Here is a 23801-nt window from a genome sequence, read left to right as displayed (position 1 = left end):
TGTATTGTAGGTTATTTTTGCCATCTATGGTCATTTGGCTACCTTACTGTATGATGGTAATAGCATGCTTTCAGCATGGCAATCACTTCCAAGTCCAAACAGCTGCATCACTGAAGTTGTTTGGTGACAAAAATGTAGCCTTAACATTAATAACTAATTCTCAAGTTAATTTGATGTTCAGACACCACTATCTAGAATAAGCAATGTTATGTGTTGCTCTATTTTTGTTTTTAATAGTAATCCTTAACTGTGCAGGCATAGGTCCCCATTTTCTTCCTTGTTATTTATAGTTTGAGCTCTTCCTTTGCAATTCTGGAAACAGTCATTGGTAATTCTGACAATACACACACACCAAGGGCACTTTCTTTAATTTTGTTAACGTTTGCATGAATCATTATTGCTGTAGTTTGAGGTAAATTAAATTTGTGGCTTATATTGTGCTGTACTTTTACCCACATCAGATCATTTTAATACTCTAATTTTATTGCTCAAGATATTGCTTCTTTTTTTTTTTTTTTCATCAATGTGCAAGTAACCATATTTTCTGGCTATTTTCTATACATTTGCAGCAATCTGGATACAATATGTAAAATGTTAATACATGTATCACTGTATGATAAACTGACATAAATACTGACATAAACTGACATAAATACTGACATAAACTGACATAGTTACTTATGTGACTGCTACACAATTACATAACAAACAGTACACTCTGTTTTTCTCTGGAGAAAAATAATTCTAGCACATCTTTCAATTTTCATAATTATAAGTGTAATAAAAATTTGATTCATATCAAAAATTGTTACAAAATATTGATTTAGATTTTTTTTTAGATTTTTCACACTGCCTGTTGTATAACCCTTGTTAATGCTGGATAAGATGTTTGGTTCATTATATGAACTTTTGTTATGTTATTTTTGTGTTGTAATATATTTGGGTGCAAGTACACACATATGAGATCAAGTCTGTATACTACCACAAAAAATACAGGACTAATTGTTAAATGTTGTGTTCATGTATCAGCTACAATAAAGCATTTACAGTGAAACTATGAATTCCAAGTCCCTTGCAGCATCAGAGTATAAATAGAAATTTATTTTTCATTTATTTTATATCATACTTTTTTGCAACAAAGAAAATATAAATATGCAGGAGTTTTTTTGTATTACATTTCTGTTATATTTACAGGCATCTTCAGCATTTCTGGGGAGCTTCAGGTGATTTTTGGCAGAGCCAGTGGGATAGAATTTGTTATTTCTGTGGAGAAGATAGATATGTTATTGGAGTTTGGGGTATAGTATGACTTTAAATTGTTACAGTTGTCTTGATTGACTGTGTAAGATTTTATTTTTATTGAGGTATTGCATTGAACTTGGTTATAATGTCATTATTTAAAGGGAAGGATGTCATCTATAATGTTAGTTTGGGTTTGGTTCCAGTGAATTCCACAAAAAAAATATTATTTGGCCTTGGTTATTATATGTGGTAAAATATCAGCCCTGTCTGTAATGTTCAAAGAGCAAGCTATTCCTTTGATTTATAACGTGAAAGTGGTAGTACAGGTGATAGTAACACAGCAAATGAATATTTCTCATTCTTGATTCAGTACAAACAGATGAAAGTTTCTTTATTGCTGTTTAGCTTCAAATTTTCAAAAACTGTTTAGCTTCTGTGTACAGTATTCAGTGAATATTTGTTATATAAGTCTACTGCATCATGAAAAATCCATGGGATTTAAAGTGGGTTTCTATGACTAATTATCAAAGAGCTGCTCATCTTGTTTTCTGAATGATAAATGTTCCACTAACATGATAACAAACCTTCCCCATATGGTAAATTAATTAGAAAGAAACTAACTCAAAATATGCTTTAATCCCTAACACATGATATGGTGTACCTACTATGATATTCAAATGATAATATTACCTCATGCATTAAATAATGAAATTTTGTACATTGGGAATATTGTTTGATTAAGACTAAGAGGGTAAACAGAAAGGTAACATACAGTACAGTTGTTGTATGTGGTGTCATTGGTTGTAGCTGGAAGACATGGAACAGATGGGCTTCTGGTTTATTTAACTATAGTTTAGTTTTTTAGGTGTGCGTGCGTGTGCCTGCGGGCACACACACACACACATATGTGCAAATTTAGTGATAAGATCAATGGGAAGGGGAGGGAAATAGAAGAATGAGGAGAAATAGATAGGTAATAAAGAGTGAGCATAATTAGTTTAGAGATAGCAAGAAAAAAAAATTATATACAAAACTAGCGACCTCTTGTGAACAAAAAAAAGTATTAAAAGTTTGTATATTGTTATGCAAGATTAAATTCGTGATACAATTCAGCATAGAATAGAAGTAGAGATAAACAATGAACAAAGTAGCAGGCACAGGTGCTAATAACTTTGCTAAGTTGAAAATAGTTAAGATAGGAAGAAAATCGTTTCTCACTAACTATTTTTGCCTTATCAAGGTTATTAGTGCCTGTGCCTGCTACTTTGTTCATGGTTTGCATCTACTTCTATTCTGTACTGAGTTGTTTATATCACAAATTTAATCTCAAGTTTCACTACTTTTTTTTTTTTTTATGTTTGCACAAGATCACTAGTTTTGTTTATGATTTATTTTTTCTTGTTATCTCTAAACTAATTATGGTCACTTTTTATTACATTTCTATTTCTCTCTTCTTCCCTTGGATCTTATTACTAAACTTATACAAGTAAAGAGATTGTCAGTCCACTGCAGGATGGATGCCTCCTCAACAAGTCATGTTGAGGAAAATGGACCATAATCTTCCAGACTGGTCCAGTGAGGTTTGGCAGATCGACCGTGTGTGTGTGTATATATATATATATATATATATATATATATATATATATATATATATGTAAGAATATATAAGACTGATAAAGTTTGCATGGAGGTGAAAATTACACAAAGTGTGCCAAGGCTAGAAGGGTAAGGATAATAGAAAAAAGAAGTAATGTAGATATGAAAAAGGTGAAAGAATGTTAATATCCTAAAATTTATGATGAATTAAGAAAATTATGGCTGAATTGCAAAGCCAATTTGGAGGTGAAGGAACTGTTAAGTAAAATTATTATTAATACCAAATGATTAATTTGGTATTAATAATTAAAACTAATTAAACAAATAATTAAACAAAATAAAGTAAAATAAAATAAAGATGGTAAAGCTGTCATCAGAAATGGGTGGGCAAATTTAGTTATAGATCGAATACAGGGAAGGCAAAAATGCAAAGTCTGATGTCAGTGGAAGTAAATATTGATACATGGTTAGGTATTTCATCAGGGAACTACACCTAACCATGTATCAGGAACTGCATTTCTATACTTGTCCGTAACAGTAGAAGAAAAGTTAAATAAAGCAAAATGAAAAAAAATTAGCATGTTCTTTTACAGTATGAACGAGATAGTCCCAACTCAGTGTCAATGAAATTAAAATAAGGATAAGGTTAAAATATATATAATTAAGTGTTTTCATAGTAGGAAAAAGATTTTGAAATATATGTAGATTTTTAAGTAAATTTGGAAAAATATTTTGGAATTTTGCTGAGATTAGAAGAATTAAAATAATTTAGTGTTGGAATATTAGAAGAATTAAAATAAATATAACGAGCACATGGTATAGGGAGAGATATTAAATTGAGGATGGGGAAGGGATAAACTATGCCTTTATCTACGCTTTTATCGGCGCCTCCATAGCCAGGTGGGCAGGAACAGCAGTGCGTAGCACACGCTTCTTGATTAGACCAGGGTTTGAGCCTGTGACCACCAAATACGGAGGATGCAGAAAGGTCAGGTAATGACCACTGCATATCCCCAGAGCAATGTGGCCTTAGTTGCTAATGCTCCTAAAAATCAAATAATAACAACAACAATGCCTTTATCCTTTCCCCATCCTCAATTTAATACCTCTGTGAGCTTGTCTACATTAGCCTGAAACCGAAGTTATGGGTCAAATACTATTCCCAAATCTGCATGTGTAGGAGTCGCAGATATTACAATTCATCGAATGTTGGGGCTATTGTTGTAGGGGTTGGTCTGAGAGAGAACACCATTAGTATTGTTTTTTGTGGGTTGATCGAGAGTCCGTACTGATTGAGGTAAGAGGCAACGTTGATGAGACTGTTATTAATGCTTGCTGTAGCTTCAAGGTAATTGTTGGAAGCAATAGGCGTTAGAATTTTTATATTGTCTGCATACATGATGATTTTCTCATTGTTATGGACAAGAGGCACAATGATATCTGCAAATAATAAGCCAGATAGGACTCCTCCTTGCGGAACACCAGCAGAGATTGCCTTCTTGTGCGATTGTCCATAGGCATTGACTTGTAGTACCCTATCATAGAGGAGTAATGCTATGAACCAGAGGATATTACTTTGGATTAGATAGTGGTCTTCCAGTAAGCGGAGGAGTGCGGACACGATGGCATTAAAGGCAGCTTCAATATCTAGGTATGATTGCGAGTTCCCTTGCTGTTCAAAGCCGGACAATATTACATATGGTTGCAAGGAGGTTTGTCACTGTGGATCGGTTTCGGATGACGTAGTGGATCTGTGGCGGCTTATCTCCAAGAATCTGATTCATTAAGGTGGGCAGCATAGTTTTTTCCGGGATTTTCAGGAGCATTGAGGAGTTAGATATCGGCCAAAAGTACCTGGGTAAAGTAGGATTTTGAACTTTTGGATGTGGTCTGACAAGGTAGCTATTCCAGGCTTTAGGAAAAATTCTTGTGGGTAGAATTCCATTGATGATAGACTTGAGCAGTTGGAGGATGAATGGACTGAGACATTTTACCATAAATTGTGGCACTTTGTCGGCCCCCGCGGTTGCTGTCTCTGGAAGGGAGTTTATCGCTCCTGTCAGCTGGTGTGTAAAGATGGTGATGGAATGTAAGATGTCTTGTAATTCATTGTCGGGACATAACAGTTTAGTTGACCTCCACCCGTATTGAATCTGCTAATGTGATCTAGCCATTGAGCTGGGTCCAGCTGACTAAGAAAGCTATAGGATCTGAAGCGGTATGGGATTTTCCCTTTTTGAAGTTGGGCACCCAGGTGTGCTGTTATTGCTCTTGATTTCTTCCTATTAAATTACGCTCGTGCTCTTGAATAAGATATCTGGTCAGAAATCTGTTGAGCTCTTTTCCAGATCTGGTGTAGCTGCTGCTTTAATAGGAAGGCCATGTGTACATTTGAATTCCACCAGGCTTTGGAGTAAGATGAGATCCTTATCTTCTTTGATGCGGAATATTGTGCAATGATGTTTACCCAGTTTGTCAATAGTGTTACAGCAAGTGAGACGTCACATGTTTCAAGGACATGTCAAGGTATAAGGGTGGCGGCTTTCAGGCATTTTTGGATGTTAAGGAGCTTGGGGCTGATGATGATGACGGTGGTTTGAACGTTTTTTCGGGGGGGTCCCTGAGTAGGAATAATTAATTTTGCATAGATAGGTTAGTGATCCGATTTGTAGTGCATCTCAGGTGGTTCTTCAATCATAAATGCTAAGGAAGAAAATAGCAAGTTAGGTTGGTTTTCTCCTCTAGTAGGGCAGTGATTGATTAGGTGTATACTTGAGTACTGCGTACAGGTCTGGAGGCCTCATTTTAGGAAGGATGTAGATTTACTTGAGCGTGTACAGAGAAGGGCAACAAGATTGGTGAGGGGAATGAAGGGATCCTCTTATCAAGAGAGGCTTAAGTTCTGCAAATTGCAGTGGCTGGAGACAAGGCACCTGCGTGGTGATCTGATTGAGGTGTATAAGGCCTTGAATGGGTTCAGCATGCTGAATTCTGATGGGATCCTTCCACTTGTTCAGATTACGAACCTAAGGGGGCATAAATTCAAATTAAGAAAGGACAGATGTAGAATAGATGTGCAGAAATTTGCCTTTAGCCAGCGGGTGGTTAATTGCTGGAACAAACTTCCATCTGTCGTTGTGGAAGTTGATAGGTTGAATAAATTTAAGGAGGAACTGGACAGGCATTTGGAGGGAATGGTGTGATTTTTTTTTTTTTTTTTGGCTGATGCTGCATAAGCTCATACACTTGCTTTCTTGCATCACATGCCACTACTACTACTTCATGTAATCAACAAGGATCTTGTTGGCAGTGAGCTGTGGAGTGAGGGATGAAAGTGGGTGATTGCCCAGTTGGCTGCCTCAGTAATGATATCAATTGTGGGTACCGGCGGGATATACATTACGCAGATATCTATTGTGGATGCATTTCTGAGCAGCGTGATGGCTAGAGCTGTGAAATTTGGTGAATCACTGGAGATAGTGTTTATCAATTTGAAGGCCGCATCTTTGAAGAACATATCAACATCGGTATGGCTGTGCTGTGGCTGGTTGGAAGGGACGTAGAATGCTCACTTGGTGGAATTTTTACCTTTTCATTTGACTTGTCAGTTGAGAACTGCATTGCAGGTGTATTATTGCTTTTTGCATGGGAATGCGATATTTTCTCTGTATAGTGATCAATTTCTACAGCTTTTCCACAGCACTCTGAGTCAGGAATAGAATGACTTATGCTGCATTTCACATCCTCATGAATTTTGCTAGAGAAGAGATCGTAACACTTACACATTTTAGTGCCGCCTCCGTAGCCAGGTGGGCAGGAGCAGCAGTGCGTAGCACACGCTTCTTGATTAGACCGTGGTTCGAGCCTGTGCCCACCAAATATGGAGGATCTGGAAAGGTCAGGAAATTACCACCGCATATCCCCGGAGCAATATGGCCTTAGTTGCTAATGCTCCTAAAAACCAAATAATAACAGTAATAATAACACATTTTAGTAGCACAGCCTTGAAGTTACTCAGCATTGGCAACAGGAACTCATCGGTTATATGAGGTTGGATGGAATGAACAGGGGGTTTTTATTTCACAGCCCTAGTGTATTCACTAGGGCTGCCTATTCGTCTCTGCTGTGACCTCTGCATCAGGGTACATGATGACACTCCTTGCCGTCCAACTCGACATGGCAGCCTCGGGTGTGTGGGTCCATTCAGTCTGTGAGGCAGTGCTGATGTGGGAGGTAGAATTGAGATTGTGCTGTGTTCCGATGGTGCGCTTAGTCGTGGGGATCTCTTTAGCATTACTGGTTTCACTGGGAGTATCCTCAGAGTCATTTTTTCCGAGGCACAGAATGGCACTTTCAGTATCAGTGGTTAATGTAGCTGGCTGTGCCCTCAAGTTTTTGAGCTCGATTCACATCTAGAGATGTCGAACTGGGTTTCCCCAGTGAGATTTCAGATTTCCTTGGAGATACCCTCCGGCAGTGGGCACAAACGTAATGCTCTTTAGCTGACTTTGACATTTTAAATATTTGTGACTATCAGGAGCAGTTTCCACATAAGGAGCAGCCGCAGTCACTATTGCATATTAGTATATGTTTGACCTTCTTCAGGTAGGCTTGACAAGTATGTATACAATCTTCAGCCTGCATATTGCTTATTTCACTACTTCTATTTGAAGGCAGCAAATTTTAACGTTGATTCAAATGCTTTTACAGTGACTTCCACATAATTCTTTTAGAGCAGACACGAAGAAGGAAGGCCACTATTGTTTGTGAGCTTTCAATTTTGAATGGGGTTAATAGCATCAGTTTCGGCCACTGTGCTCAAGGCGTTGAGATGTGGACAGGTGTTCTTCCCTCAGTAGAGACAATGCTACAATCGCTTTAGGCTAGGATTACTGAGGATAAGTGTGGTTAACAGAAGCCATGCAGGATATGAGCGTGCCAACAGCCATAAAGATCATTTAAACATGAAAATAATATAAAATATCTATTTACCCGAACAACTATTATCCATAGTATGGCTGTATTTAGACGCATGTTGGCACAAGGATTCCGACAGTATCAAATGGACATCTGGTCGTTGAAAAGAACATTATCTTTAACTTACGTTCAGCAGAGCACAAAACAGTGCGACTGTTCACCTTCGCAAACCACTAACATTTCCCTCACCAATCTCATTGCTGTTCTCTGTACTCATTCCAGCAGCTCTACATCCAGACCTGTATGCAGTACTCAAGGTGTGGCCTGACCATTGCCTTATACAAAGGGATAATTACCTCCTTGTCTCTGCTAGAAAAAATTCCTATATATCATTGACAAGACTCCATAACCTGCTCTGGCAGCCCATCTGCAGTGCTCAGAGAACTTCATATCTGACTGCACAATTACCCCAAGTGTTTTTCATTCTCCACTTCCCTGAGTGTGGTACTTCTCTTGGATTACTGCTACCCATATGCAGTACTTTACATTTGTCAATTTTAAACTTCAGTTGCCACTTCTCAGCCCATCTGCCTAACTTTTCTAGATCCTGTTGCAGTAGCGTATCATCCTTACTGTCAGTAACTACCCTGCCAACCTTTGTATCATCTGCAAACTTGGATATTAAGCCTGATATACCTTCATCAGTATCATTGATAAATACACAAAACAACAATGGGCCCAGCACCGAACCCTGGTGGACTCCGCTATTAACATTAGTCCACGAAGAGCAGTGTCAATTGATTACCATTCTCTGTCGTCTCCCACTCAAACATCCCTTTATCCATTGTAACAACTTGCTCTTAATGCCATACCACTCCAATTTGTACAGCAGTCTTCCATGTGCAACAGTATCAAAAGCTTTCCTGAAATCCAAGTATATGATAACAAAATTATTTTTTTCATCCAGTTCCTTTGTGATCTAATCAAATTGGTCAGACAAGACCTACCCTTAAGTAACCCATGCTATGTGTGAACTATTACTGCAGTCTTGTCTAGATGATCCTGCTTGTCATTTGGTTTTTAGGAGCATTAGCAACTAAGGCCATATTGCTCCGGGGATAATGCGGTGGTCATTCCCTGACTTTTCCATATCCTCAGTATTTGGTGGTCATGGGCTCGAACCCCGGTCTAATCAAGAAGCGTGTGCTACGCATTGCTGCTCCTTCCCACCTGGCTAACGAGGCACCTATGATCCTGCAATGCTTCTTTAACCAGTGACTCCATTATTTTTCCCAGAACAGAAGTTAAACTAACGGGTCTATAATTATTTGTGTCATCCTTTGAACCCCCTTTGTGAATCGGGGATACATTTGCACATCTCCAGTCCATGGGGACCTCCCCTGAATCTAAGGATGCTCTCATAATTATGACTAAGGGTTTTTGTACTTCCCTTGCTGCCTCTTTCAATATAACTGGATAGTTCTATGCACCCTGGGTGCCTTTTTTGTTTAACCTCAAAAATTTCTCCTCCACTTTGCTCTCCGTTATTACAAAATCATTTAGCTCCCTGTTAGAGTTTTTTAAACTTCTGTCCTCCCCTTCCTTACAGGATTTCTCATGTGTGAATGTAGATGTATAATACTCATTGTTTGTCAGCTATCTGAGCAGGATCATCAACAGTCGAACCATCGATATCAAGTGGACCAATCTGATTCATCCCCTTTCTTCTAGAGTTTACATAAGTAAAGAATTCGAATTTGAAAGTGTCTGCAATTCTGCCCAGACACGATAGGAGGGAGTATATGATGAGAGCCTTGTCGATCAATTCGGCCCTGGAAAGATTGTGCAATGCTCAAGGGGTAGAATTTTTTTCAGCCTGGACTGTACTTGTTAACAGGAGAGATTGCTTCTACAGGGATGGGATACACTTAAATAGAAAGGGTGCAAGAATATTTGCTGATGCTATCGAGGCAGTGTTAGGTGGGTCGGAAAACTGCTAGCTTGGGGGGAGACAAAGACCAATAGATTGACAGTAGCCACTGGCAGAGGTGAAAGAGATTCTTGCACTGCTTCTATTAGAATGAGCAGAAGCCTGAAAAACAAGATGCATGATATTTCAGAGACTGCTGGGAGCCATTGCGGTACAAGTAAACACATGGGTTGTGTTAGGGTAGCTAAGAATAGAGACAGGTGCAGGTATACTTGCGTGTACACCAATGCTAGGAGTTTAGTAAATAAATTTGATGAATTTGAGGTATTGCTCAAAACATCAAAGGCAGATATTGTTGGGATATCAGAGACGTGGTGTCACACAGATATAAGGGATGCAGAACTGGAATTTGGGGAGTACAACGTCTACAGAAAGGATAGACAGGATGGGAAGGGGGAGGGGTTATGCTATTAGTTAAGAAACACATAAAAACCAAGGAAGTGAAGCCAGTCGACATCGCTGGACAGTGCAGTGTTGAGTCAGTTTGGCGTGACGTAAGCATTGGGAGATCAAAATTGAGAGTAGGAGTGTGCTATAGGCCTAATGACTCTGATGAGTATAATAAACTGTACAGGGAAATAGAGTGGGCCAGTAAATCAGAGAGTCTTATAATGGGAGATTTTAATTTCCCAGATATTGACTGGAATTTGGGGGCTGGTCACTCACACACTAGCAGGGCTTTTGTGGATTTATTGGATGATTGTTTTCTACATCAGCATGTTCGGGAGGCAACTAGAGGGAGTAATACTCTTGATTTGATTATCAGCAGTGATTCTTCATGCATTAAGAATCTGCAGATAAATGAACCATTAGGTGGCAGTGATCACAGTGTGCTGAAGTGGGATTTACTCAAAGAGGTAACTACCATTAGGGGTAAAGGGAAGGGTTATTGCTTCCGTAAAGGCGACTACGATGGACTGAGACAGTATTTAAATTCTATACAGTGGGACCAACTGATGATGTTACCAACTGCAAATTCAAAATGGGAAGCATTCAAAGAATTAATCTTGGAAGCTACTAGGCTTTACATACCAACTAAGAAATATTGTTCAAGGTTTAGGCCAAAATGGATGTCAGATGAACTAATGAGGCATATGGCAGAGAAGAAAAAGGCATGGGATACTTACAAATTAACACATGACACAGAAGCCTATGATAGATACAAGTTGATATGCAACCAAGTTACAAAGGAGGTTAGGCAGGCGAAGGCAGATTACGAGAAATCCTTGGCAAGGGATGCAAAGAAAAACAGCAAAGAGTTCTTTACTTGTGTAAACTCTAGAAGGAAGGGGATGAATCAGATTGGTCCACTTGATATTAATGGGTCAACTGTTGATGACCCTGCTCAGGTAGCTAACAAACTAAATGAATATTTTGCATCGACATTCACACATGAGGAGTTATTCAGCGAGGGGAATGCCAGAGGTGTATTCAACTCTAGCAGTAAGCTACAGAATCTTGAAATAACTGGGGGTAAAGTGGAGGAGAAACTGTTGAAGATAAACACAAGAAAGGCACCTGGGGTGGATGGGATCTATCCAGTTATATTAAAGGAGGCAGCAAAGGAAGTAAGCAAACCCTTAGCCATAATTATGAGAGCTTCCTTGGACTCAGGGGAGGTACCCATAGTCTGGAAATGTGCAAATGTGACCCCAATTCACAAAGGAGGATCAAAGGCTGACACAAGTAATTATAGACCTGTGAGCTTAACTTCTGTTCCAGGAAAATTAATGGAGGCACTGGTTAAAGAAGCACTGCAGTATCATTTAGACAAGACTTCAGTTATAGCTCGGACACAGCATGGTTTTGTTAAGGGGAAGTCTTGCCTGACCAATTTGATTGGATATTATGATGCAGTCACAAAAGAACTGGATGCAGTGAATAGCTTTGATATTATATACTTGGATCTTAGAAAGGCTTTTGATTCTGTTGCACATGGAAGATTGCTACACAAATTGGAGCAGTGTGACATTGGAGGCAAATTGCTGCTATGGATAAAGGGGTGGTTGAGGGGGAGAAGACAGAGAGTGGTAATCAATGGACACTGCTCATCGTGGACTAATGTTATTAGTGGAGTCCCTCAGGGCTCAGTGTTGGGTCCATTATTGTTTTCTGTATTTATAAATGATATTGATGATGGTATATCAAGCTTAATGTCCAAGTTTGCAGACGATACAAAGGTTGGCAGGGTTGTCAAGGACACTACTGACACTATGCTGCTGCAACAGGATCTGGAAAGGTTGAGCAGATGGGCTGAGAGGTGGCAAATGAAGTTTAACATTGACAAATGTAAAGTACTACACATGGGAAACAGCAACCCCAGAGCAACGTATCAACTCTGTGGTACTACACTGACAGTGGTAGAGAATGAAAGGGACTTGGGGGTGGTTGTGCAGGCAGATATGAAGTTCTCTGAGCAGTGCAGATGGGCTGCAAGAGTAGCTCATGGAGTATTGTCAATGATATACAGGAATTTTTCCAGCAGGGATAAGGAGGTGATTATTCCCTTGTATAAGGCAATGGTCAGGCCACACCTGGAGTACTGTATACAGGTCTGGAGGCCTCATTTCAAGAAGGATGTAGAGCTGCTGGAACGAGTACAGAGAAGGGCAACAAGATTAGTGAATGGAACAAAGGGGTGCTCTTACGTAGAAAGGCTCAGGTTTTGCAAATTACAGTGTCTGGAGACTAGGCACCAGTGAGGTGATCTGATAGAGGTGTATAAAGCCTTGAATGGTTTGAGCATGCTCAATGCTGATGGGATTCTTCCTCTAGCTCAGAATAATCACCTGAGAGGGCATAAATTCAAATTGAGGAAAGACAGATGTAGGATAGACGTGCGGAAATTTGCCTTTAGCCAGCGGGTGGTTGGTTGGTGGAACAAACTTCCATCCCTTGTAGTGGAGGTTGGTAGCCTAAATAAGTTTAAGGCTCAGCTGGACAGGTATTTTGAACGAACAGAGGGGTGAAGTGGAAGTGGGTTTTTTTTTTTTTTTTTTTTGCTGATGCTGCATAAGCTTGCTTTCTTGCATCAAATGCCTCTGCTAATGCTAAAGAAGTCTTTGTTGCCTCTGATATCCTAACAGTATCTGCCTTTGTTGTCTTTGAGTCCAAACACTTCAAAGAGGTGTTTGGACTAAAAAAATATTCAAGAAACTTTAAATTCAAGATCTGAACTTAATGTCTAGCCTTGGACAAGAATTAACAGAAGAGTGTCTAGGTGCTAGCGAGAAGTTGATGTAGTGAGTTTTAGCTGAATTCCATTTCAGGTTAAAAAGGATAAGATAATTATTAGATTGTGATGACGTAAAAAACTTTTTCTCGCTCTTCAGCTAGGGCTGACAGTAATTTCCAGATGGAGGTCAAGTGAAGAGGACATCATCAGCACAGGATTGAAATCCTAGGTTTAAAAAAAATATAAAAATAAGTTATAAAGATGGCAACAAAGAGCAGGGCTAATAAGGAACCACTTTGGGGAATTCCTATCATAAAGTCCTTAGTTAATAATTGATGAATAATTAATGAACAGTAACAAGGATCTTTGGTTTGAAAGAATTGTTCAAGTGGAGAAATGTGAGACTGAATGTAAACCCAGTCAAATGCAACAGGTATGCCAAGGGCAATAGCATGAAGGTCCATCTCCTGATTCCAACAGTTAAAAATGTTAAGAATTTGAGTATCTGGCATTTATGACAGATTATTTTCTCTTTTCATAATTAGTAATAGCATTGGTAGTAGCAAATGATGTGAGAAGGCAAAAACTGGGTGGGGGGACTTCTCACATCACATGTCTGACCCCTCTGATAATTTTCTGGTTCCTCCTTAAATATTCTTTTAAACTACCCACTTTCACAGCACCAGATAGAAGTGTGTTCTAACCATCAAGGTTGAAGACAAGTATCATCCTTCAATTTAAATTTAAGCCTCCTCATATATTATCTGAATAAGAGGAAGGTTACCATTAATATTTAGCTTACTCAATCCATTCAAAGCCTTAAACACCTTAATCAGATCTCTTGCAGGCTCCAAGTTTCCAGATGTTATAGTTTGCAGAATTGAGGCCTTCTTAGTAAGAGTACCCTTTTGTTTCCCCTCACTAATCTTGTTGCTCTTCTCTGTATGCATTCCAGGAGCTCTATATCCTTCCTAAAGTGAGGCCTCCAGACCTGTATACAGTACTCAAGATGTGACCTAACCATTGCATTATACAATAGGATAATCACCACCTTATCCTTGCTGGAAAAATTCCTATACATCATTGACAAAACCCCATGAGCTGTCTTGGCAGCCTGTCTGTATTGCTGAGAGAACTTCATGTCTGATTGTACAATTACCTGAGGTCTTTTTCATTCTCCACTACTCTGTGTTGTACCACACACTTGGTATTGGGATTACTGCTAACATTAAGAAATGTATTCTGTGATTACTGCTAACATTAACAAAAATTATAAGTCATAATTGAAGTTTAACATTAACAAACAAAAGGTACTGCAACCCATGCAGTACCTTTTATTTGTTAACTTCAATTACAACTTCTAATTTTTCTAGATATTTTTTCAGTAGCATACTCTGATTACTGTCATTAACCACTCTGCCAATCTTTGTATCATCTGCAAACTCAGACATTAAGCCTGACGTGTCTTCATTGGTATCATTAATAAATATTGAAAACAATGGGCCCAGCACTTAACCCTGAGGGACTCCACTAATATTAGTCCAAAAAGAGCAGTTCCCATTGATAACCACTGTCTTCTTCCACTCGACCATCCCTTTATCCATAGTAGTAAGTTGTCCTTAATGCCACACTTCATCAATCTGTACAGCAGTCTTTTATGTGCAGTAGTATCAAAAGCTTTTCTGAATTATTAATTATATGATGTCAAAATTATATTTGCATCCAGGTCCTTTGTTGTTATATCATAGTATCCAATTAGATTGGTCAGACAAGGTTGCTCCTTAACAAATCCATGCTGTGACTGCAGTATAACTGCTTTCCTGTCTAGATGATCCTGTATTACTATCATTTTGGGTTTATATTGGTCTCTCTTTGGTATGTATTTTTATTGGTTTTTGGTTATGCATTTATTTGTGTATTGTAGAGTTTTAGGCACATCAATGACTTAGCCATATTGAGCCATATATTATGTCTGAATTGCATGTGTTTCATGGTCAATTTGTTGGATGAAACACCAGTTTCTGGTAAGAAAAACATACTGCTCTCATCTGATTCTGACTCACTGAGCTACAGCGTGAAAAAGCTCACATTGTTGATGCCATTTAAACTCAGGTCTTTTCCACACAATGTGGGGGAGGACAAAAATTCTACCAACTGTGCTTTGCTACCCACGAGGACAGGTTATATATTCCGTATTGGCCTTTGAAGATTTGGGTTGACAAGTAGCAAATCGTATAATTTTCTAATAATTTCAGACAGATTGAATAGACTGAGATTGGTCAAAAATCCATTTGATTGACTGGCATGGAAATCACTTTATACTCCAGCTTAGGAGGAGGAATGCAGACTTCTGCAACCTTCTGTTGATCAAGACTAAAATGATGTCAGTTCAGTAATAACTGAACTGACGTCCTTGTAGTAATGTTGAGAACATAGCTTGGAAAATGATCTGCCTTGAGACTAGAGCAGTCAGTTAACTTATTTATTATTTCGATTGTTCTTGTTTGGAGATATTGATTCTGCTAAAGGTTGGCATATTAATAGTCATTGTCCCATGGTCTATCCATCACCGCTTGATGAGAGGAGGGGGAATCTGAGGATGATTGACCCATTTGAATGGCTGCAGAGGATGCTTGGCATGCAGAGCAGCTGAAAAGTTTTTTTTTTTTTCTGAAAGAGTGTCAATTACTGGTTACCTCTACCATCAATCATTCCAGTTGCCCTAATTATTTGCTCTAAGGTTCCTTTCACTTTAAGGGGGTACTTGTTACATTTGTCTGCTCTGATGTTCCTCATAGACTTCCTAATCTGGAATCCTCTTTTTTTGATCACCTCTGGTGTAAAATCTCTCTTCACCATTTTGCCAAAACCATCTGTCTCTGTTATTTTCCCAACTCTAAAAATCACTCAGGACTTTTTGATTTCCTTTCTTTGAAACTTGAATTTCTCCATTCTGATTTTCCTAACAGTGAAGTAATTTTCCTTGGTGATTTTAATGTTCACAACTCCAACTGGCTTCTGTTTTCTAGTTACACAGACCCAGTTAGTCAAGATGCTGAGGCTTTTTCAATTAGTTGAATTTTTCAAGTCAACTTTACATAATTCATGCATACCAGAAAATCCTAGCCACACACACCCAACACCCTTGATATTTTTCCACCACAACCCCTTCAAAATAAACAGTTAATGTTACTGTAATGGCTGTCTGGATATCTTGGATTTCAACTTGTTGATGATCTCTTCTCCATGGCCAGTCTCATCTTTATGTTGTTTGGCATTATGAGCATTCCAAGTGGTATGAGCTGTGCGACTTCTGTTTTATATTTTCCCTGGTTCGATTACTGTTTTAAATCTCCCATTCATTTTCTGTGATCATGGCAGTGAAATTATTCTTGTAAGAATGAAATCTGTTTTGCATTACGCAATTTCTGTATAATAAGCCTGACTGATTCCTTGATCTTTTTTGAATGAATTTTGCATTAATTGCAATGAATTTTGCAATGCCTATTGATATCAGAGAAAAGAAATCAGTGTCACATTTCATATAAAGGCCCTTTATTGGGTCTGGGAGTCAGATACATGGGAATTTCTTACAGATACCAGGGACGGTTCCGTAGCCAGGTGGGCAGGAGCAGCAGTGCGTAGCACAAGCTTCTTGATTAGACCGGGGTTTGAGCCCGTGACCACCGAATACGGAGGATGCGGAAAAGTCAGGGAATGACCACTGCATATCCCCGGAGCAATATGGCCTTAGTTGCTAATGCTCCTAAAAAACAAACAAACAAACATACAGACACCAGCATAGCATCTTTTTTTTAGTCTATTTTGGTCTTGTATATATTTTTATGTTAATGCATCATCTTGTCCTCAGTATTTAAGACAGCTTTGTTTCCCACATTTTTGTTGTTGTTGTTTGGTTTTTAGGAACATTAGCAACTAAGGCCATATTGCTCCGAGAATATTCGGTGGTCATTCCCTAACCTTTCCGCATCCTCCGTATTTGGTGGTGACGGGTTCGAACCCCGGTCTAATCAAGAAGCGTGTGCTATGCACTCGTGCTCCTTCACACCTGGCTATGGAGGCGCCCCCACATTTTTGTATGATTTTAATCTACATTGCTGCCTGGCATGCTTTTATGCATTATTTTATATTAAATTTCAAAATTTCATACTTTCTTTCTTAAAATTCTGATATCAATTTAGCCAATTTATTTTTTATTAGTTATTACAGAGCAGCTTTTACTGTTTGAAATTTGAAGTAAGATTGGCACTGTTCATAGGTTATATTTATGTCCATTTATATTTACAGGTAGTTCCCAACTTTACGAGTTAATTCGTTCCTAGCGCATGCTTGTAAAGCAGGAATTTATTCCCATAGACATAATGTTAAAAACAGGGGTTACATTCTCAACAATGAAATTAGTTAGCTAATTGGTTTGTTTAAACAATGATTGATTTATCCAAAGAAATGAAAACATAGCCTGTAAAATCAAGTAAATTATAATTTAAAGAAGTTATTTATGACTTAACTTGTTGATCGTTGGTTTGTTGCACAAGGAGTGATCTTCTTCAGAAATGCTTGAAGAGGCATTTGTTTCCAATCTTCTTTTCTTTATAAATTTCACAATAGCACGCATAAGCATTTTTTAATGGCATGCACAAATTGCAATTAACTAACAAGATACACGCAAGTGATATTGCAACTAACACAATTCGCCGAGAGTAACAAGTTTGAGGCTTAAAAAAAAAAAAGAATGAAGAGAAGATTCTGAAAATTTATTTGTTTTTTATATGATTGAAGATTGCAGTAAAAGGGAAACGCATTTCACCCTAATAACGTAAAAACCCACACAATTCCAGCTATCGGTTTTTTTTCACAAATGCAATAACATCGAGTTTATGACCCGTTTATAATTGCTTGCACTAACAGAAAAGCACAATAAACCAAAAAAGTGCAAATTATTTTTGTTTTATGGTCATAACTTCCAGAAATGAACTTTAGCAAAATATCACAAAGCTGTTCAAAATTGGTTCTTATAACAAACAGAACATATGATAACGATGAAAGTTTAGTGTAGTGATTTGAATTGGTAACTAATACAATTTACATTATAAAATGACCTTTTAGAGAGATAAATAGCTTAGTTATACAGCAAAAAATTAACTTCCGAGGTCTTGGAACGAATAATAAAGAACAATATGTTATTGGGTTCACATTATATTTTCACTATATGATTGTCTCTCTGGAACGGATTAATATTGTAAAGCGGGGTGAACTATATTGTATAGCTACGCGCATAGTTTGAAATGTGGGATTTATGAATGTTTAACATTCATTTTTTGCCATTAATCTTCATATTTTCGATTTTGTTGATACTTGATACTTGGGGGGGAAAAAACCTCGTCAACCCGGGAACTCATAAAGAGAGAACTGCCTGTATATATTTATAGATTATATTTTTATTTATTGTGTGGTTTTGGTTAATTTTTTGTAGCTTCAGGTGCTTCCCTGTATTTGTTTAGTAGTTGTTATAGTGTTGGGGCTACAGCTGCTCAACTCAGACCCTGAGTTGATTGTTGCAGGTATTCCACCTCTACTCTATTAGGCTGAATTTTTTTTTCATTCTTCTCTAAATTCATTATTTCAACTTGCAATAAATTGTGGCAAGCTAGTAAAAGAGATGTACCATTTCACAGGCATTCTGAAGATTTTATTTCTGAAAATTCTTCCAGTTATAACTTCAAACCCATAAGGAAAAACACTCCAAAATGCCAACGAGACATACTGTCTCGTTGGCATTTTGGAGTATTCTTCCAGTCATTTTATGTATTTAATATGTTGGTGAATTTATTTCCTTAAAAAGTTTGGTTTCACTGGTATCAGACTTCAAGTCAACACAGAGAGACATTTGTTTTAGTCGACTTTCAGCTTCATTTCCTGTTTTAGTATTAGTATTGGCAAATGGTGCAAGGAAGCAAGCAGCATCAGCCAATAAAAAAAAGAAAAAAAGTTCCGACATCACCTGTCATCATCAGCCAATAAAAAAAGTTCCGACATCACAACCCTCTAATAATTTGTCTAATTACCTCAAATGGAAGTTTGTTCCAACAGTCAACTACTCTCTGGCTGTAAGCAAATTTTCTCACATCTATCTTGTAACCATCCTTTCTCCATTTAAATTTGTGCCCCTTTATGTGTGTTGTCCAAGCTAGAGTAAGGGTGCCATCAAAATTTAGCTTACTCAATCCATTCAGAGCCTTAAACACTTCAATCAGAACTCCTTGCTTTAAAGAAGTTTTCAGAAACAGTATTGATACAGCATCTTTATATAATAAGAATTTGAACAAAAAAACTGGTGCCTCCGTAGCCAGGTGGGCAGGAGCAGCAGTACGTAGTACACGCTTCTTGATTAGACTAGGGTTCGAGCCCATGACCACCAAATACAGAGGATGCGGAAAGGTAATGGAATGACCACCGCATATCCCCGGAGCAATATGGCCTTAGTTGCTAATGCTCCTAAAAACCAAACAAACAAACAAAAAAACTCCCTCCGAACATGGTTTCTGCATTTCTGAATTGAATGTACAGGCAGTTCCTGCTTTACAAGTTTTCACTTTATGAGTTCTTGGGTTTACGAGTTTTTTTTTTTGTTTTTTTTAAATTGAAAATATGAACATTAATTGTAATAAATAAATGCTAAACATAAATAAGGCATTTCACACCACTCACGTTACAATACAATACAGTACTACTGTGCCTGCATTTGTTTGTTCAGGTAGATGAGAGCGTCTCATTGACTCACATAACCTAAAGCAGTTACCATGCTGCTTTGTTATGTGAGTGGTTGTGTGTTCTTCATTTTCACTGTCTTGTCTTATTTCAAATTTAACCCCCTTATTAAAACTGTACAGTATGCCAGAAATACTATGGAGAGTGATGTTAATAAAAAGAAACAGCAAAGAGGAATAACATTGGAAACAAAATATGAGATCATAAGCAAACATACAGCTGGAATGACTATTAAAGATCTTTGTGCGAAATGCTATCATGAAATTTATAAAGAAAAGAGAAAAGTGTGTTGGAAACAAATGATTCTTGATGCATTTCTGAAGAAAATGACGACTCCTGGTGCTTCCAATAAGCTAACAACGAGTGTCGAACCAACGATGAGTGATGAACCATCAACGAGTGGGCATTTAGTCGATGATGAAGAAGAATAAACATTCTTTAACGTTTGTATGACATAAATAATTTTTTTATTATTATAATTTGCTTGATTTTAAAGGCTATGTTTTCATTTCTTTGGATAAATAAATCATTGTTTAAGCACAAACTATTGTTTTGATGACCTTTATTTAACATTACTATGGTAAAATTTCATTGTCTAGAACGTAACCTCTGTTTTTAACATTGTCTGTGAAAATTAATTCCCGCTTTACCAGTTTTTGCTTTACAAGCACTCACTAGGAATGAAATAACTCAAAGTTGGGAACTACCTGTACTCAAAATTATATGATGTCAAATACTGGTAAAACTTTGTAAGATTTAATTTTTTATTCCTCAGTGGTGTATCAAAAATTGAGCTTAATGGAATTGGTAGGCTTACGTTAGTGGTCATTGACAATATTCCAGAAACACTTGGTATTGTGATTAGAAATGAGAGAAGCTCAAACCTTCCAAAGATGCATTGTCTATATTGCATTTTATTAACCTGGTCCTTGAAAAGTTACATAATATTCACTGTGAACCTTGAGTGTTTAAACATTTATAGTGATCCAATTTGGATTAGCCTCCAATTATTTGGCATAAACAGATTGCTTTTGTTGTTTTTGTGTATTGTTCATGAGAGTTGCTTGCATGATTATCTTCAGAATAATGTTGACATTATTAAAATGGAATTACTAAAATATGCTGGGATTAGGCAGAAGCAGTGTCATCAGGACTGAAAATGGGAGAGGGCATCGATGAATGCTGTCCCTCTTTCCTTCCTTAGTTCCAGAACTGTTGTGGCTCTCTATACTTACATTACTCAGAATTGTCTGCTTTCCTAGAAGTACCATATTTCCCCATGTATAAGACTCACCTTAATTTTGGGGCCCGAAATTTGAAAAAAAAAAGTATTACATAAAGCTATTGAACTCAAGTTTTATTCATCATAAAATTCATACAACTCATCACTGTCAAAACGCCCATCCATTAGCTTGTCCTCATCTGTGTCTGATGACGAATCACTGTCTTCATATATTGCCTCGTCCTCAGTTCCATCTATGGCATTTGAAATGCCACACTTCTTAAATGACTTGACAACGATCTCAATCTTGATATTATCCCAGGATCTTTTCACCCAAGTACAAACTTCTCCTATAGTTGGTTTCTTCACTCTTCCTGCTGGTGTCAAATTGTCCCCAGAAGACTTTATCCATTGGTTCCATTTGTCTCTCATGGCAGCTTTGAAGGGTTTGTTAATGCTGACATCAAGTGGTTGGAGCTGGGATGTTAAGCCTCCAGGTATGACGGCAAGTTTTGTTTTTTGCTCTGCAGCAATCTTCTTTGTATTTTTTGTTATGTGTGCCCTGAACTGATCAAGCACCAATAGGGCAGGTTTGCGTAAGAGCCCACCTGGTCTCCTGCTCCAAACTTTCTCAAACCAGATCTTCATCCCATCCTGATCCATCCAACCCTTGTCATGAACGTGGACAATCACTTCTTGAGGAATGTCTTCTTTTGGCATTGTTTTGCGTTTGAAAATCAGCATAGGAGGCAGCTTGGTTCCGTCGGCACAACAAGCTAGAACAACTGTATAATGGCTCTTTTCATGTCCACTTGTCTTCACAGTTACAGTTTTCACCCCCTTCTTATCAACAGTTCTGTTACTTGGGACATCAAATTGAAAGGGGACTTCGTCCATATTTGCAATCTGTCCCAACTCAAAATGATGTGTCTTCCGACATTGAATGACAAAACGATGAAATTCAAGGACCTTCTGCTCATAGCTTTCAGGCATCTTTTGGGCAAGTCTGGTGCGTGTACGCATGCTTAGTCCATTCCGTTTCATGAACCTGAAGCACCAATTGTGTCCTCCTTTGAAATCAGTAACTTCTTTTTCATCAGCAGTTCTTCTTGCCTCATGCTGAACCATCTTTGTGGACACAGGAATTCCAATTGCCCTTTGCTCCTCAATCCATATCTTCAGTTCCCTCTCTAAATCAGGCCATTTTGCTGACTTGCCTGTAATGGCCTTCTTCTGCCGTGGTGTTTTCAGTAGGGTTTCTTCTTCCTGTAGCCAGTCTCGGATTGTTTTCTCAGTTGGAGGAGGACCAAACTTACGTTCAGCAGCACGATTTCCATTCACTTTTGCAAACTGGATCACTTTTAACTTGAATTCAGCACTGTACGAAAATCTTTTCTGAGCATTTCTGGGCAGAACGTGGCAAAACCTAACCTAATATACTGGTAAAAAGTGCGAAACAATGAGCTCAAAGACAACAAGCACGAAAAAGTGGGAAATTCAAGTAAAAAAAAAACTACAACCACTGTATAAGACCCCAAATTTTTCGAAAAAAGATGCGTCTTATACATGGGGAAATACGGTATATAAATAAAGTCGCCCCTATTCTGAAAAAGTCATTCCATTCCTATCTTTGAGTTTCTTTATTACTTTTGAGCATTATAAGTATATTATAAGTGCCATAACTGATGCACTGAAGGACCTCACAGAAGAAGACTTCTAGCATGGCTTCCAGGGATGGAAGCCATGCTAGAAGGCATAATTAGTAAAGATGCCATCTTGCACCTATCAATTTGAATCCCACTCTCTGACTGTGGATTTTTAACTATTATCCTATTTTGTTCTTTGGTTGATGGCAAGATCAAATTGTCTGGAATGTGATATATATGTGCAAGTACTTTTCCAGGGGTTTTTGAACTTTTCTATTTTAATTTTGCATTTCCTTCAGAGATGGTCTACATTCTGGTTATGCTAATGTTAAGCAAACTATGAAGTCTGCATGTATATTATGAAATATCTTGATATGCAAGCTTATTTGAAAGATGCTAATGTATTGAGATATATTTCTGATTTTTTTTCCCCCACTAGGTACATTTCTGGTAACTCTTCTGGTATATTGGGGTGTAGGAGCTCTTTATACTTGTGTGGATCTCACAGGAAAACCAAGCTTTCTGTTACATTACAAGATACAAGATAACACACCATATCCTGTATGTTATTTAGTGAACTTATTTTATATATTTGTTCAGTTAGACTGCATTTACATATATATATGTATTGATGGTATAAATTTAGCTATAATCAACCATTTATTTATCTATCTATCTATATATATATATATATATATATATATATATATATATATATATATATATATATATATATAGTAGTAATATATAACAATTAAGAAGCAAAATAAGCAGAAAAAGGAAAATAAAAGTTATAGTATGTCTAATGCTCCAAAATGTGCAGTGCAGTAGTAGTAGAGGAAGCAAAAGGATATAAATGTGTGGTTTGTAGAATAAATAGTGTCAATGGAAATGAAAAGTACACAAGGTGCCAGAACTAAGAGAAGTTTAAGGGATAGTAGAAAGTGGAAGTGAAGTAGTGGTTAAACAGGTGAAAGAATTTGAAAAACCTAGTGCAAAAATTGAACTGGGACTGAGGGAAAAAAAAATATATATAAGTAAATAAATAAATAACACTATATTCAGATATGGGAGGCCAATTTAAGAAAGAGGTCGAATCGAATCTCCTTTTGTGGATCAACATTATGGACATATCATAACTGGAAATCTAAACATCATTAATGACAATAATCTAAAAACAGCTGTGAGTAAAGGGTTCAAATTCAGACCCGTTAACCGAGTTAA

General features: G+C 37.6%; 1 protein-coding gene across 2 annotated transcripts in view; it reads left to right on the top strand.

Annotated features, from left to right (window-relative positions):
* LOC150080752 (fatty acid hydroxylase domain-containing protein 2) overlaps nucleotides 1-23801 on the top strand; it is a 112412-nt gene that overhangs the window by 57709 nt on the left and 30902 nt on the right. For both annotated transcript variants that reach the window (XM_090380970.1, XM_090380969.1), the window contains exons 3-4: nucleotides 1195-1298; nucleotides 23017-23138. In XM_090380970.1, the coding sequence (XP_090237096.1) occupies nucleotides 1195-1298; nucleotides 23017-23138 (226 nt within the window). The remainder of the gene's footprint in view (nucleotides 1-1194; nucleotides 1299-23016; nucleotides 23139-23801) is intronic.

The sequence above is a fragment of the Mastigoproctus giganteus genome, chromosome 9, assembly GCF_048544385.1.
Source record: "Mastigoproctus giganteus isolate SK-2022 chromosome 9, ASM4854438v1, whole genome shotgun sequence".
Lineage (NCBI taxonomy): Eukaryota > Metazoa > Arthropoda > Arachnida > Uropygi > Thelyphonidae > Mastigoproctus > Mastigoproctus giganteus.
This window is presented reverse-complemented; position numbering and strand designations above follow the sequence as displayed.